The sequence below is a fragment of the Thalia democratica genome, chromosome 7, assembly GCF_965202585.1.
Source record: "Thalia democratica chromosome 7, ktThaDemo2.hap1.1, whole genome shotgun sequence".
Lineage (NCBI taxonomy): Eukaryota > Metazoa > Chordata > Thaliacea > Salpida > Salpidae > Thalia > Thalia democratica.
In genome coordinates, this window is record NC_139171.1 from 48,002,839 (window position 1) to 48,019,792 (window position 16,954).

The 16,954-nt window shown below is 29.3% G+C and overlaps 2 protein-coding genes across 2 annotated transcripts; one reads left to right on the forward strand and one right to left on the reverse strand.

Annotated features, from left to right (window-relative positions):
- Positions 1-2,814: 2,814 nt before the first annotated feature.
- On the reverse strand, positions 2,815-3,729 carry LOC145841496 (trypsin-7-like). The gene has a single exon (XM_082948855.1). The coding sequence runs from the start codon at positions 3,727-3,729 to the stop codon at positions 2,815-2,817; it is 915 nt and encodes a 304-aa protein (XP_082804981.1).
- Positions 3,730-6,096: 2,367 nt separating this feature from the next.
- Positions 6,097-11,218, forward strand: LOC145840750 (uncharacterized). Its single transcript, XM_082948078.1, has 7 exons — positions 6,097-6,674; positions 7,952-8,082; positions 8,900-9,170; positions 9,874-9,986; positions 10,219-10,358; positions 10,613-10,778; positions 10,996-11,218. Exons 1-7 carry the CDS (start codon positions 6,485-6,487, stop codon positions 11,158-11,160), a joined length of 1,176 nt encoding a protein of 391 aa, XP_082804204.1. The 5' UTR covers positions 6,097-6,484; the 3' UTR covers positions 11,161-11,218.
- Positions 11,219-16,954: the final 5,736 nt, after the last annotated feature.

A 16,954-nucleotide genomic window follows, 5' to 3' on the forward strand; every position in this document is an offset into this window, starting at 1 on the left:
AATTCATCTGAGCTAGATGCTTCGGCATAACTTATGGGGACTTTTTAGTTCCCTATTGTAGCTATCGATCTCCCTACACGATGCGACCCTTGGAACAAAAGCTTTCACGTTCCCTAGTCCTGAATTGTTCTGAAAAATCATACTTTTTTCTGACTCGTAGCCAGATTCACTTCTTTCTGACGAAGAATCTCGATACTTGTTATAACTGAAGCTTTGCTTGAAGCTTCTAAGATCCTTCCTTGTAAGTTGTAGGCTCAAATCGGAATTGTAATACCTTCTGTAACTATTTGGTCTCCTATTTCGCTGCTGCTGATTGCTTAATTTGTTGCAGCTGTAGTACATGTAACTATTTCGTAGAGGCGGTTGCTGCAATTTGAAACTTTTGTTATAGATGTGTCTCTTATCTTTAGCATACCGTGAACCTCGAACTGGTTTATTGTTTGGACCTGTAACATTAGCAGCCTCTGGTAAGTTTTTACTACCCATGACAACATCAAATTCAACTACCTCCCCTTTTGTAACTGATTTCATTAATTTTCTAGGGTTATTTTTGATTATGGCACTATAATGGATAAAAATATCACTTTTTAACTCTTCATTATGGATGAAACCATAGCCTTTGCGAACATGAAACCACTTGACTTGACCAGTTAATCTAAAGGCTATAGGTTTTCTGGGAACAAAAATTTTCTGCTTAGATACTTTTGACTGCTTTTTAGTGGATTTACTTGTCACGTTGGTTGGAACTAAATGGCATGACAAACAATGAGAAGCTTCAACCATCTTTGTAAGAGGTTTTCTGACCCCATCCTCAACTCCTCTTACTGTGTGTAGGACGGGAGCTCGTTTTTTTGGTGGTGTTGTTGCTCTAACGGAGACATAGGACAAGCTGCGACTGCAGCACAATAGTCTGCACTATATCCCAAGTTAGCATGTTTGTGACAAAGCGCGTTCTGTTCGTAATTCGTGCGCTTGTTATACCCTTCCTCGAAATACCTCTGACTACGATTGTGTTCATTACTGCGGAAATGTTCCCTTTTTTGTGGAATGTTCTCATGCCGTTTTTGTTTGTAAGAGTATCTCTTATTGTGCTTAAATCGCTGAGGTTCGTATGAAAAGTTTTTAGCATTTTCAAAGACCCTCTGTTCTTCAATGTCGCATATAAATTCCGTGCGCCTAATAAACTCATTATATTCAAGCCCAAAACATTCCTTTATTTTGTTTTTTAAATTATTAGGGGCATGTCTGTGCATAAAGTATTTAATTCTGTCTTCCTCTTTAGACTTTGCCCATTGCTTAGCTGCCAAAAACAAGTCCTGGAATTGAACTGGCTCTGGCCATGATGGACTTGCACCTAATATACGAGGCAATTTGCTTCCTTTGCCTTGTAAAAAGTTAACAAGACTGCTATACGTTCTGTCTTCGTCATGTGTTTCAACGAAGTCAATTATATCTGAACGGGGCCAAATTCTCTGGAGAATTTCAAACTTCTCCATTTCAGATGTTATACCATAAGCCGTACACCGGTCTTCAAAAAAACGTAACTCCACAGCCGGATCGCGTACGGCATCAATTTTTTGAAAAAGCTTACAATTTTCAAGAGTTTTTTTCTTGAAACTTATTTGTGTTGACATTTCACCTAAAGCGTGCGAGGTGTGATTGTTAAGGGTGAGGCCGCTGTCATTTATGGTCTTATTGGTATCTAATCTTCTATAAATTGCTTTTAGTTCATTTTTTAGTTTATTTTTTTTCTCTAAAACCTTAGCTTGCTCTAATAAGTGAGCTAAATCCTCAACGTCTAAGTCAACTTCATCTAAAGCATTAAAATCTACAATTTCATTGTTTTCCCTAGTCTGCGCGCTTACTTCTGTTTCATGAGCGCTGTTTATGGTCGCTTGAATACTGCTGGGAGATTGTGAGTTCGATATCAAGTCAGAGTCGCCATTGAAGTCAGCAGATACTGATGGCTCAGTATCTGCAAGACCCGTTAACTTATTTTTTTGTCTTAAGCCCCTCTTAGTCTTAATCATTCTAATGGTATAGTAATCACTTAAATAGTAGCTTAAACTAAAAACAACCGGTTATAATTTACACAGCACAGTTTAATCAACAATATTTAATAACAAATGTGATTTAAAAAAATACGTATTAACTCAAGTAAAATTATACAAAAAGTTGATAAAGCTAAAGAATAATTCAATAATTTCTTCAATAAGCAACAAAGTTTAATCTATAATTTGGTACTTCTTTTAAAGCAACAAATTTACAAAAGTTTAAACACTCAACTGCAATCCACTCAGAGTTCCAATCCAAAGATATGTCATCAGCCAGAGATCAACAATAAAACTGACCGTTGCTACAACAAGAATAGCATTTTGTACTAAAAATTCGTCGTTAAGCAACCGTCATAGTGCTTTAATAAATTTAAACTTGTCAGTGTTTACAACTAGTTATTTTGTAAATTTATTAACTATTATCACAACGCAGGGCAGATAGCGTTACAATCTTGTTTTATCAACTTTTAAGTAAATATTTAATGTCAGTCTAAGATTATTACTATTATTATTATTATTATTATTATTATTATTATTATTATTATTATTATTATTATTATTATTATTATTATTATTATTATTATTATTATTATTATTATTATTATTATTATTATTATTATTATTATTATTATTATTATTATTATTATTATTATTATTATTATTATTGATGTGCACATATTTTACCAAAACGAAAACAAAACTATTTGTACCATATTTATTTAAAGACATACTAATTTTTGAATTTTTCAAAACTTAAATTTTAAAATTCACTTTTTTTGCCCACAAAGCGCCAGAACCTGTCCATTAACCCGGGCTTCTCTTCTTCTTCTTCTTCTCCTTCTTCCTTAATCCCGAACTCTCTCTCCACCTCGGACTGCTTCTCTCTGATCCACTTTCTGAACGGGTCCACTCGCAGATACTCGACGCCGCCGAAGCCGATGCGTGAAGCAGCAAAACCAAACTGCTTCACTTTTCCATCCGAGTCTTCGCACAACAGGGGACTTCCCGAGTCGCCGTGAAACATCTCGAGGTTCAGCGAGCTGTCGTAGGCGTAGAACATGATAAAGCGGTCGTTCTCGTTGGTCACCGTCTGCTTGCCGTGGTTGAGAAAAAAATTGGTGTTGACCTGACTCTCGGCGTCGGTGAATCCCCAACCCATCAAGGTGCATTCGTCGCCGTTGGCCGGGATTATGCGGTCGCGCTTCATAATTGGCATCTCTATAGGCTTAATGTGCTCGTTCTCCAATATTGAAGTTTTGAAGAACAGCAGGGCGGCATCGTAGTCGGTCGAGTCCCTCTTCTTGTACTCGTCGTACAACGGGTGCACAATTGTTCGGTCCACGTTGAACCCGGCCCTGCCCTGGTGCTTGTTCCCGTACTTCCCGTACCACTCCGACGTCCACACGAACCGCTTCGTCGAAATGTCGCCGGCCACCACGAACACGGCCAAGTCGTTGTCCTCTTCGTCCCTGACGCAGTGGGCGGCGGTCAGCACCCAGTGCTTCGAGATGATGCTGCCCCCGCAGTGGCACGTCGACCCTTGATTGATTGCCGTTCGCGGCTTGTGCAGCTGCACCGCGAACGGAAACTGTCCCAAGTGAGCCGGCTCGCCCCCTCGCATTTGTCCTCTCGATTGGAAGATCAGGCAGAATAAGAACAAAAATAGAAGCTTCATTTTTTGTTCTGTTCGACTTGACAAACAAACAAAAAAGGATTAATTTAGTTTTCCGACTTTTAAAGGCTTATCAAAAAGCTATTATGACGTAGTTTTATCAAAATACGTTCAACATTTTTTGTTAAGTTAAAATAAAGATATATAGCAGGGGTCGGCTGCCTTTTACAAATCCTGGGTCAATTTTTCTGAAATAAGTTGCTCTGTATAGAATAAAGTCTTTTGCAGGCCGTACTTATTTAAAATGATTTTAGTTGTTACCTGCCGTATCTGTCCTGGTTTCCATTTTCTTCTTATTCGATCTAGTCGTTATTTGTTGTAACGACAATCTTTTAAGTTTATTCTTATCCTTATTATGAACTTTTGACATCAATAATTTTAATTAAAATAGGGTTAAGCTGAAATATATTTCTTTTTTAGTTGTGAAATTATTTACAAAATAAGAAGAGAAATAAGTGCATGCAAAAACTACAACACGTGAGTGAAAAGTACGTAAAATAAACTAACAGTTTTCTCGAATTTATACTACCTACTGCCCAACAATTGTAGTGAATTCCGAACTCTTAGTTACTTATGCGTCGATAACAACTAAAGCTTTATATCTTGAGTGATTGATTCTCCACGACTTGACGATAATTCCCACAGTTTATAAGAACCTTCTGCGACGGATGGTTTTTAGAACTCGCGCATTTAAGAAAAAGCGCTGATTTTAAACTAATTTAAACGAAGTTTTACTCCTAAAAATAAAAATATTTTAGTTTTTAATAAAAAACTGTTTGTTTTTTTAATACTGGAAAGTACGTTATGAAAACAGTGAAAAACACTTTACAACATTCGTTTTTAAATAAATTTATCGAGTGTTCACTGCGACATAGTAAGAAATAAAATACCGAAATGTGATAAAAAATTGTTTAAATACTAATGCCTAAATACAATTAAAAAAGAGCCTAAATGCATTTTTTGAACACAAAATAACTTTATAACGAGATTTTTTCAGCTGACTCTGCAGGATGCAGACTTTTGCTTTACGGGTCTCAGTTTGCCGACCCCTGTTATACATAAAAAGGTTTTTTAAAAAAAGTTGTTTAATATTTCTACAAATTATTTGCAACAATTTACCTGGGTCTTTTTGAAGGATATTTAAAATATTATGTTAATAAAACAAATGGTTATATTTAAACTGTTTACATATTTTGAACTAGATATGACTTTGGAGTTTTATACATTTATATTGAGTTTTTGAGTAATTAATGAATAAAATAAATAATTAAGCTAATACGGTATGTATCTAAAAGGTTTGTATTACAATTTTTTCGCGTTAAAAACTTAATGGTAGTAATTACAAATCTAACTATTATTACAAACTATTAGCTTTGAATACATAAAAAAAACTTTTATCTATGGTATTTGTCAAATTGTTTTTGTCACTGATCGTTAATGCACGGCGAGGTAGCTTAGTTAAATTAAACTTAAATAGTTTTAGTTACATTTATCAAACTTTATTTTAGAAATGTTTATATGTAACACAAACACACACTTTTTAGCACTTTTTTTAATCATAAAATCTAAATCAAAAAGGTTTAAAAGTTGTTTCTCTTTTTTATTAGAATGCAATGTTTAGAATGATATTTAGGAAGCTCCAATATATACATGGTTCAAGTTGGACTGTTTTCTAAAACATTTTTATGAGTTTATACAAGTATACATACTATGTTATTACAAAGTATTACATAGTTAATAGAATTTATTATAAGTTTTTTTTTGTTTTAAAGCCAAGTTTTATTTAAGTGTATCCATAACTTAGTTTTAGTCAATGCATAGTTAGTTTTTCTTCAGATACTTTTATTTCGTATACTAAACAACAACTTGTAAAAATTTACTGTGGTAACTCATTTTACAAAAAAAAAAGAGAGAGAAAAAAAGTTCGCTATGTCATAAAAAGCAAAATTTATAGTTAAATAAACTCATAACATATAAGTTTTTTTATCATTAAAAAAATCGAGGTTTTGAGTTTAACATTTTTTTAAATATATGGGAGATTTTCACTAATTATTTCATGTTACACTGGTTTAATATAAGTTATTTAAGCATAGGTATACTTATATTTTTTTAAATATGTTTTTACGATCAATTATTATTTGATTTTTATAGTCTTCTAGGTAATTTATATATAATATATATTTTTTCCTGCGAAATACTAATAACACTGTGAAAACCTTTAATATATAGCAATTAAGAACATTCAGTAGTATACTAAAAGTTTTTCTTGTAAAAGGTTTAACAGTTTTAATTTATGTAAAATATATCTTAAATGTAAAAATAATGTTGTAGCAGTTCATATTTTAATTTATCTAAGTCAAAAAACCGAAAGTGTGTTATTTCTACGTTATGGTAAGTGACGCTTTTCCTTTTTATAGTTACTTTCTTACAGTTTCCTTGTTATAGTTTCCTCATCATGCTTGATTTAATAAAACGGGCTGTTGTTATAATTATCAAATAAGTTTTTTTTTTAGTATTTTTAATAAACAAGTAACATTTATCAGATTTTCTTCTGAAGACTGTATTGCCTTATATACTATATATAAATTATGCCTCTTTACTTTGTAAATTATGAATCTGTAGAGCTGTTCCTAATCAATGGGCAGCAAAAATTATCACCGCAACAAAGTAATAGCAAACAAAAGTAGTTTTTTTTATTTTAGTATATAGTTTATAACTTTATACAGAAAAGGTTTAACTTTTTTTACGAGAATCAATCATGAACTGCAAAGTATTTTATGAAATTTTCGTTTTAATTTTTCACTTTTTCAAAGTTTCTAGCCACAGTTGGCTTGCATGTGTAGATTACACGGAAAAGAACGGAGCAATTTGGAATCCCGAAAAATGCAGAGGTTTTGCCAGAGATTCTCAGATTTACGCCAGGAAAGACAGTTTTGGTTTTGACAGGGGTGAGTTACAAAATGCTATTTTTAGCCAGCAGTTTTGTTTTTCTCCTTTCAAATAGCTTTTATGACTTTTGACTATTCAAAATATAGATTTAATCGTTTGCTAACAAAGGATCCTAGTGAAACAAGTTCACTGGAATATAAACAAAAACAAATTATAAAGTAATCTTTCTTTATAGTACGAACATATGTTTCTGTGTGTTAACGAATCACACACTTCAACTGGGTTTACAATGGAAGGAATAACTAATTTATAATGGAGTTATTCTTTTCATTGTAAACTCAGTTGAAGTGTTTTGATTCGTTAACACACAGAAACATATGTTGGTACAATAAAAGAAGATTACTGTATAACTTGTTTTTATTTTTATGACTTTTATGTTTTTTCTATACAAGGCAGTAAAAAAAATTGACTGACTTACTAAAAATTGTGTTAGTATTTAATTAACTTTTTATTTTTTTACCCAATTATACAGACTTAGTATTTGTTAACTTTCTTTTAAGAATTAAAATGAAATGTTAAAGTCATTTTAAGTCTTTTACAATAAATATAACCGTTGGGTTGAATTTATATTACCTAAGTTTTAAAAAATTCTGAATATCACAAATTAACTAAAACTATCAAATATTTAATATAAGACGTTTTTTATATACGAATTTAAACGACGGATTTTTTTTCTTTCTAAATTTAATGAAAAGCAAATTTTAATTTTTTAGCGAAAATATAGTTTGTATTAAGTAGCTATAAACTAATTAAAAAAAATTTTAAGTTTTGAAAACAAACTTCTAAAAAAAAACAAAAAAAGTTAAAGTATTCCTAGCGTTTTTTGTATTTATTGTAGTTAAATTCGGTTACAATTTATGTAAACGCATTGTAAATCAAACAACAAAACTAAAATAAATAAGAAGTTGAATGCAACTTTACATTTTGTTATTATATTAACGCTTAAAAACATACAATCTTAAAATTACACCAAACTTAGTTAAATTGTACTTTTTGACCTTTTAAATCAAATTTACTATTTTTGCTTAACCTTTCTTTAAAAATCCGGAAACTTTATAAGTACTTAAAATTAAACTTAGTACCCTAGTTGCAAAAGGCAAGAAAAGTGTTTTACTTATCCTTGTACTTGAGTTTACAACAACAAAATCAAATACTTAAGTTTCATTAAAAAAAGAAACTTCAACTGGCTTGATACAAAACTAAATAGATTTTTTTTGTGTGTAAAACAAAGCACGTTTGCATAAAAAAATACAAAACGAGTGTATTCTTCACTCAGGGTACGATCACAAGCCGGAAGAAGAAGGAAGAGCTTGCAAAACTGATTACAATGATGGCTCTTACTCTGAAGAGTATCCAAAAGCTGTTTATTTTCCCGGACAACAAGTTGTAATTGTTCACCCCATGAAAGTTTATAGTTTTTAATTGCTTAGTAGACTGTTAAAGTGAGCGTTACTGCTTGTTTTCAAAACAAAAGTTGAGAATCGACAATTTAAGCATTAATTTAACGAACAAAATTACCTTTAAAAAGCTTGCAAGACTTTAACTATAAAGATAAAGGTTAAATATTTCAACTAATTCATAATGAGAGTAATATAACTAATGTCTTCTTACATGTTTACTATATATTTTCCACATTTTTATATTAATCGATGATCAATTTTTTTGAGTGTAACATTGTTTAAAAATCTTAAATAGTTTTACAAACTCTTACTATCCGTTGCTTGTTTAGTTTAAGGAATACATATTTTGAAGTATATCAGTACTAAATAGCATGTAAACAATTGTAGGTAAATAGTATGTAAAAAAGTAAATTAAGTCATAATCGGTAAACTCAAAAGTAACTTCAGTAAAATAAAACCCAACAACTAGTACACAAGTTATGTTTTCACAATAAAACCACAACTATGAGACTAAATACTTTAGTATAAAAAACCCTCTAAAAAACCACCCAGCTTTCAACATTTTGACATTATAATATCTTATTGCATTGAAAAAGTTCTACTTAAGCTAGTATTTACTACTTTATCAAATTTTAAGAAAAAATTTTAAACGACACCACTAGGTATCATAACTATTTTATTTTATTTTAAAAAAACAGTAACAGTTAAGTACTTAACATTATGTTTACAAACAAAATTCACAGCTACAATAACATTAAACGTTTATGTATACAATTTTTTCTCAAAAAATATTAAGTGTTTATTCAGATGTTTTTTCTCCACAGAACCACGGATCTACCTCGTGTTCAGTCAGGTGGATACCCGACCACGGTAGCGCCATCTACCGGTCAAAAATAAACAAAAATAACTCGAACCTGCCCTTGAACGAGTACAAGAGGAAAGTCGCTGACCTCGGAGCTTCACTTTTCGGGAATTCCCTCAAAAATCCTGACGAGTACCCGAAACCGGGCTACCAGAACGCACCAAACTTCTGTCATGACACCGACAAGTCCATGGCAAGTTACAGCTTCAATATTCCGAAAAAAATATGGCCTGGTTAGAAAATTTGAATTTTGAAACATCAATTTATTGTTAAAAACACTACTTTAGTTGTTTAAAAAACACAAAGTAAATTAAGTTGTCATTTATTTTCATTCAAAGTAACATGAGGTTATCAAACTTGGAAACCAAGTATGGTTGATATCTTTAACTGGTATACTTTTGTGCAATTTAAAAAACTTTTAAGTTTATACAAAGCAATAAAACCTAAACAACTTAAAAATAAAAGTTTGTAGCTAAGTGGTAAATATTCTTTTCTTTGTGAAAAGTATATCAAAATACTTAGCTTTAAACTTCTAACATATAATTTACTGTTTATTGTTTTGTTTTTAGTGTTTAAATCAAATGTACCTAAAGTTTAAAAAAGAGACAAATGAATTGTTTAAACTTTTACTATATAGTTAATTACAAAAATATTCTAAAAAAGTTTCTGATTTTGAAAAACGTATATAAAAACGTATTTTAAGTATATCTTTTATAAGTATCAATACGCAATAATCTTTTAAAACTTTAAAACACCCTACGTGATCTAGTACCAAATCTCAACACTGATTATTAGCTACCTATAAAACTTCATAAGATATATTTATATAACAAATAAATTTGAAAACATTTAGTCAACAATGGTAACTTATTATCAATACAGAACTCTATAGAAGTTGTTTACATTAAAAACTTCTAAAATCAGTCCATGTTTTAGGAGAATACACTTTTGTGTGGGCGTGGGCTTTTACTTCTGCTGATGACATTTATTCAACTTGTTTCGACGTTACTGTTGCTAAAAATAAAACTGAAAGAGACAGAATACTACAAGTTAAGAAATTAATAATTTTTTAATTTTAAATATTTTTTTAAGTACAAAACTTATATATTTTTAGAAGGGATGGGCAACGCACAGACGCTAACAAAAACCTTTATTTTGAAAACATCTTGTTCAGATCTAATAGAATTGAATTTTTAATAAGAGATATTAAGAAAAAAAAAATTAGTACAAATTGATGTTTATCAAACTATTTGACCCTTTCCCGTTTTTATTACGTCACAGAGCATGCGCGTGTCAAACTTGCAAGTTCACTGCGGCGGAACGACTTCGAACAATCGACCCGGAAGTGACGTAGGTTGCGATGACGCATCTACACGGATCATGACACCACAACCGACAACTTCAACCGTTCCAACTAAAACGTGCGATTTCTTATACTTCATTGTTATTTTTAATCTTTTATAGATTGTATGTTTAAAGTTTAACTATAAAAATGACTATTGTTTTTCATCGATCAAGGTATAGCCATTATCTATTCATAGTTTGTATTAAACCTTTTAATAAATACCTTTTCTTACAAAACTTCAATAGTGCTTAAAGAATATATCAAGTTGTATAAAAATTTAAAAAAAAATCTTAAGAAGATTTAAAATGCCTAAATTTCAACCTTCAACAGCTCACAGTCTACTTCAAAAACTAGTGTACCATTACTGGCGTCAAAAACTAGTTTACCAATAATGATGTCGCAACTAAATGGATCCATTAGTTTGGGAGTTCCTCAAAAAGGAATTACTATAAGAATAATTGAACTTAATTTCAACTGTAATATTCGAACAGTATCGGTTAGTTAAAATTTCTTTATTTATTAGTTTTGTGTAAATATTTAGGTTAATTTTGATAAATTTTCAAAACTTTTGTTATTGTAATTAACGTAATTTTTAATCCAACTTATTGAATGCTAAAAAATGTTGAGAAAAAACTGTCAAAAACTGACTTATTAGCTCAATCGTGTTTTTTTTTTTGATTTTTATATAAAAATTTACTATCATAATTTATTAGGTATGGAACGGTAAGTTATTCGAAAAAACCGACAGCGGGGAGCTAAAAATTATTCAAGAAAACCTCCATCATGTAAAAAGTGGTATTGTGAACTTTTTTGTCACTCTTAATGATTGTGATGTCACTAAAAACTCACCAAGTGCTGAAGTTTTATATGAAATATAATAATTAGTCTTTTAAGAACGCTATGTTTTTTGTTTATTTGAAATAACTTAAAATTTACACTCACTAATTTTTTTGTAGATTATTAATGTTTCAAGTTGTTTAAGGCTAAGTTTTTATATAACTCAATATAGCTGTAATAAGTACATAAGGTAAATAAGTGGTGTGTCTCTCTATGACCGTAAGGTCTTTTTACACATCAGGTCCTTTGACCATACTTTTAAGCGTTGGTTTGTTTATTGTGTTCAATATACTAAAATACAACAGGTTTTGTTTCAGTATCTATTTTGTTTTAAAATCAAGAAATAAGTGCTCTAGTAAATCTTACAACACGAAAGCTAAATACATTTACAATTTCATGTGTAAATAACAAAACGAATAACATAAACCTTAGCATCTAAATACTTTACAGTGAAAAAAATGTTATCGTGAATAAGTGTGTTTAAACTTAAATTGGAACCTAACCATTGTTTAATTTACTACATTAAACAAGAATAAAGTTCACAAAATATTCTATACTACGTGCGTTTTCTGAAGTAAGCATTATCGCTTTCCGACGGTACTTTCAAGTCGGCTAACATCGACTGCATTTGGGAATTACAATTTTATAAAACTTTTGTGTTTGCTAACATTTGTGGCCTGCCGTAATAACTAGAAGGCTGTTTATGGGCGCCCAGTATTTTGGAACATTCACCATTATATTTGATCCTACAAACAATTGCTGATTGTTTGAGAATACAGGAAGAAAAAACTGTGTTTTTTTTGAAAAACCTTGAATCTAAAAGTTTCATAAAATTTACAAAAGTTAGATATTATGTTAACTTTTAATAATTATTTTTTTTAGGTTAAATTTTCCAAATAATTTGTTAGTTTTTCTATTTTCAATTTATAAACTCTTTGTGAAACTTACGAATTTAGATTTTATTAAAACTCGTTAGGTGTTTTATTGAATTAAAAGTTAAAATTTTAAGAAGTTATAACTTTGTTATTTCTGGTACGCCGATAATAGCAAATATTGCAAAATATTTCTGAGAGTGTTGCTTACCGACGTTATCTTCAAATCGGCCGAGATCGACCGCATTTGTGAGATGCAATTGTTAATGTTAAGTCAACTCAAGAAAGTGGTAAGTGTTCTACAGAGTTGTGTTAATTTTTAAACAATTAAGTTTTATAAAGTTAAACAAATAGATAAGTATGGTTAAAATGTGTAAAGTTTATATGATTTAAGAACTTTGGTTGGTTGTATCGAAACCAAGGTTTTTCAAAGTGGGCCAAATGACAGATAATTAGGGTGTCATGAGGTCATAACTTAAAAATTACACTAGATATTCTAGAGTTGCTGAAGAAGCAAAGAAAATTTTAGGTTTTTTTTAAATGTTAGTTTTTTAAGTTAACTTGTTGGAGAGGGCCATAGCTTTTTTAACTTCTTTGAAGGGGGCCTTCTGAAAAAAAAAATTGGAAACCCTGATTTAAACAAATCAGCAAAGAGCATATTGATGATAAGTAATGAATTGATAATAAATGAAGTGTTTTTTGAAAATTTTCAATTTTATATTTTCATCATACAAATAACTGTTCATTCATTGAGAATAGTTATTCTGAAAATTGTATAAAAATAAAGAAGTTGAATTTTTTACGTTAAAAGAAATAGATTAATAAAAATTATTAGTTATTCTACATGCAATATATATATTTTTTGTGAAATTTAGTATCATATACTTTCATAAAAAATTATTAATGTTTATTTAAATTTTCAAAAGCTTAAAGTTTAGGAAGTCATAAGTATGTTTTTTCCGGTCGCATGATGATGAAAATTATTGCAAAATGTTTTTAGAAGTCTTGGCTTTCTGACAATTCATTCAAATTTTTTCTGTAACTGTAGTTTTAAATTCGTAGTTGTTTCTCAAAACATTTTCATCACTGATTATTAAAAGTTCTGATATCATTAAAGCACTAACAAGTTACAACAACTTAAAGAACTGGTTTAAATATAGATTGCGTAATTATTAAAAAGTTACTAAGTTGTAAAAAGCAAAACTATTTTTTCATCAACTATAGTTTTGAGCATTGGCTCGCAAGAATTCTATTGCAATTAACTTTTTCTTTGCCTAAATACCCTTGATAAATGGTTGTTTATAGTAAAATATTTACTTTTATTCGTTAATATCAAAACCAGCCAGTGCCCAATAGTCTGTAAATTTTATGCAATGTGTTTGTCTTTTTTAATAGCTTTTACCAAAAATTAAAACCAAGGATTACCCTATGATAGCCTAGACTTAAATCGTCTAGTTATCATCAAACTAAATTGTTAGTCCTGTGTTAATCATTTCTCGTCCTTTCATTTACATTTTAAAACTTAACTGTTAGTACAGCTTTCCCATCGCTTGAGTCTGCAAGATATATATAGTTTTTAGAACGATAAAAAAAAAATGAAAAATTTTAATCTAAGGAACTGGTGTACGAAAAAACTTTTCGGTTATCGAGTCGTACAGCACCATATGGTAGTGATAATGACTAGCTATATGTACATTCTACAGCCTCAATCAGAATTTCAGAATGGTTGGTAAGTTAATTAAAAACTTCTTTTTTCAACTTTAAAAAAAAAAAACGCTAAAACAGAGATACATTTGATGTTATGAGCAATTTGTCCATTATTTTGGCTAGTTAAATGTACACTTAACTCTAGTTTTTTTTATAAATACTGTGCTACAAGTGAAAAAATTGGTGACATTTGGATAGTGCATTTCGGATGAATTAATAGTTTCTTTTTATTGCCCTACACAAAAATTATATATCTTGAAAGTTTGTTCAAACTTTTTTGACTTTAATACAGTTGTATACAGTTCATTGAACGAAAAAAAAAAACGCTCAAAATGTTTGTTTCCTGGTGCACGAAGAACCTCACGGTTATCAAGCTAATAATTATAAATTAAATTAAGTCAACAAAAACTTTTATGCTTGTCTCTTAATTAAAACTTCTTACAAGAATTAAATTTACTAATTTTTATAATTATATAGTTTTGTTTAGTATACTACAACGTATAACCAAAAATAACATTAAATTATCTTTAAAAAATGTGCAAACTTAAAGTTTCCAAAACAATGAGTTAACTTTTCAAGCTTACATATTAGGTATTAAAACAGTTTATAATACAAACACTTTTGTTTAAAAAACTATGTAAGTTTTTAAAAAAAGTATTGTATTGCTTATTTAAAGATAAAAAGTGTGCGTTTAAAATCTTGGTCTTAGGACTAAGTGTACGAAGGAACAGTAGAATAATTTTTTAATACCATTTTAATTTTATTTTTTTTTCATTAATTTCAAAGAGTTTTTTTCTAAATTTAAATTACTGTAAATACATAGTTGACAATTTCCAGTATTAGTTGACAATTTCCAGTATTTTATAAAGGCGTAAGTCTAGATCTAGACTCTAGAGGTTTCAAATAAACGTTTTTCAAACCTAGATCGTCTAACAAGCGTCTAATCAGACAAATTAACGTAGAGTTACAAAAACAGCTAAATTTAGTAAAACTTCATTTAGAATGGCTTTGCTTTATGAAAAAATTGTTAGAAAATAAAATAATTTATACAATTTGTTTCTCTTTACGTTGCCTACCCAACTCTAACTTTATAGAATAATCTTGGTAAACCCTTTGTTTGAATTTAATCTTAAAATCAGCTTATCAAGGCATTTAATTTGTATAAATCATTTCATTTTTTTGATGATGATAATCAAAAAAAAAAAATAAAGCAAGTAAAACATATTTAAAAAATATTTTATAAAGGATTTTACTCGTACAAGTTATAAGAAGATGTTAAACATAATAACCATATTTAACTGACTTATTCAAAACTTTAAGATTAATACCACTGTCTTTAATAGTTTAGTGTTTTAAAAACGAGGTGTAATGATTTCGATGAAATTTGCAACTTTTTCTCATGCAGCTCTTATGCATACGACAATAAAAAAGCTTAAGTAGTCAAGCTTAAAATGATCAAGTTTAATAGGATCAAGTTTAATATGATCATGTTTATTATGATCGAGTTTACTACAATCTTTTTTATTATAATTGTAAGTAAAACTAACCCGCAGGCTGCGACTTTTAAAAGGCTGAGTCTCAGCAGAGCAGGTCAGCAGACTATAACTTTTTAAACAATTTTAAAAACTTCATCCAGAATAACAATAACTTAAATAGATCAATTTTGAAAACAATAAAAGACTTGTAGCTATAGAGCTACATATTTTTTCAAACTTTAATGAACCTCATTTATAAGTAACTGTTTTCATTACCTTTTTATACAAAGTTTAATTTTTGATGTTAATAAACTGATCTTACTTATTAAGCAAATAATTTGAATTAAATTGCCTAGATTAGAGTTTTATAGTAATGCTTAACATTTTAGTGCGAAGTTGCAGATTTTCTATATTTTTTATTTTACTGTTTAATATTAGTCTTTCAACTCTAAAAGGTTGAAAATGAATGCATTCAACTTCACTTGTATATGCAATTACAACTTAGCATAAGTAAAAATTTTGAAATAGACTTACTACCAAAATATTAACGAAACAAGAATGTAGACTTACATATTAAAGTACTTTTTAGTTACAGTTGTACTGTTTTTTAAAGGTAATTTTGTGTATATGTCTACTAACACGTTTCTTTTGTCTAACTCTTCCCTCTACATAATTAACATTTTTGAACATCAACCAGTTAGTTACATCACATGAAATTCTAAGACCTACCCTGAAATTAACATTATAATTTATCCTAAAATAATTTTTACTTTCACTGTGAAAATAAACACCCTTTGTGACCAGTATGGCAAACACTTGCAATCTAAAAATCTAAACTGTAAAAATTACAAAGAATGAGAAAATCATAAGCTCTAATCCCCAGCCAGAGTGGTAATTTATCCTGAAACATTTTTGAATTAATTTAAAAAAAACCTGAAATTTAAAGAAAGCTTAGAAAAATTGAAATTTTCAACAAATTTTACATGTAAGATTATAAAAGTTATACTAGATATAGATATTATTTACATAAGAAAAGTATAATTTAGATTTATGATTATAAAAAAAAACACAACTAAAGTAGCATTACAGTATTCTTTCAAAATTTTAATCTATATAAAACTATTTTTTTACCCTAAATTTAGTTTTAAACCACAAAAAGACAAAAAAACTTGTAATTTAAAAAACATAATGTCTGAAAGAACCTCCCTGCTAAACATGTATCTGCTAATGCTGTTACTGAAATAAAAGAATAACAACTTGTTTAAAAAAACAAGCTATGTGATCACTAAAGCCCACAATCAGCTGTTGCTAATTACTATAAGTTAATACCAAACTAAAAGTGTTAAACTTCTTTACACCAACTGCTAACCAGTTGGGGTAACTGCTAACAACAGTATGCTAAACTTTTGCTGGTAAAATATAAATTAAGTCTTTTATAAAAAGTAAATTTATTTTTATCTTTGGCAAGTAATAAAAACATCTACTGCATAAAATGATTATACCTAATGGTATCATTTTATATCTGAGAAATAAATAATATCAAAAGTACATAAAATAACATACAATTTATATAGCTAACAACAAATTTTAATAACAAAGCAATCAAAAAAGAAAAAGTGTTGGTTGAGTGGAATCTGTAGTACTAGTTTGTCCCCACCACCAAAAGCCATACTAAAAGTTGCATAGATTTCAAAGCCAAATATTTACTGGATATGTTACCTGATACTATATATATATATACATATATAGTTTAATTAGAAAAATGCTATTTTAAAAATTCT

Bases quoted from the DNA above. Each gene is read 5' to 3' on its own strand.
- LOC145841496 (XM_082948855.1), bottom strand. From the start codon at position 3,729: ATGAAGCTTCTATTTTTGTTCTTATTCTGCCTGATCTTCCAATCGAGA.
- LOC145840750 (XM_082948078.1), top strand. From the start codon at position 6,485: ATGAACTGCAAAGTATTTTATGAAATTTTCGTTTTAATTTTTCACTTT. The intron at 9,987-10,218 runs GTTAAGAAATTA...ATTACGTCACAG, and splicing joins AAAGAGACAGAATACTACAA to AGCATGCGCGTGTCAAACTT. The intron at 10,359-10,612 runs GTGCGATTTCTT...AACCTTCAACAG, and splicing joins TCAACCGTTCCAACTAAAAC to CTCACAGTCTACTTCAAAAA.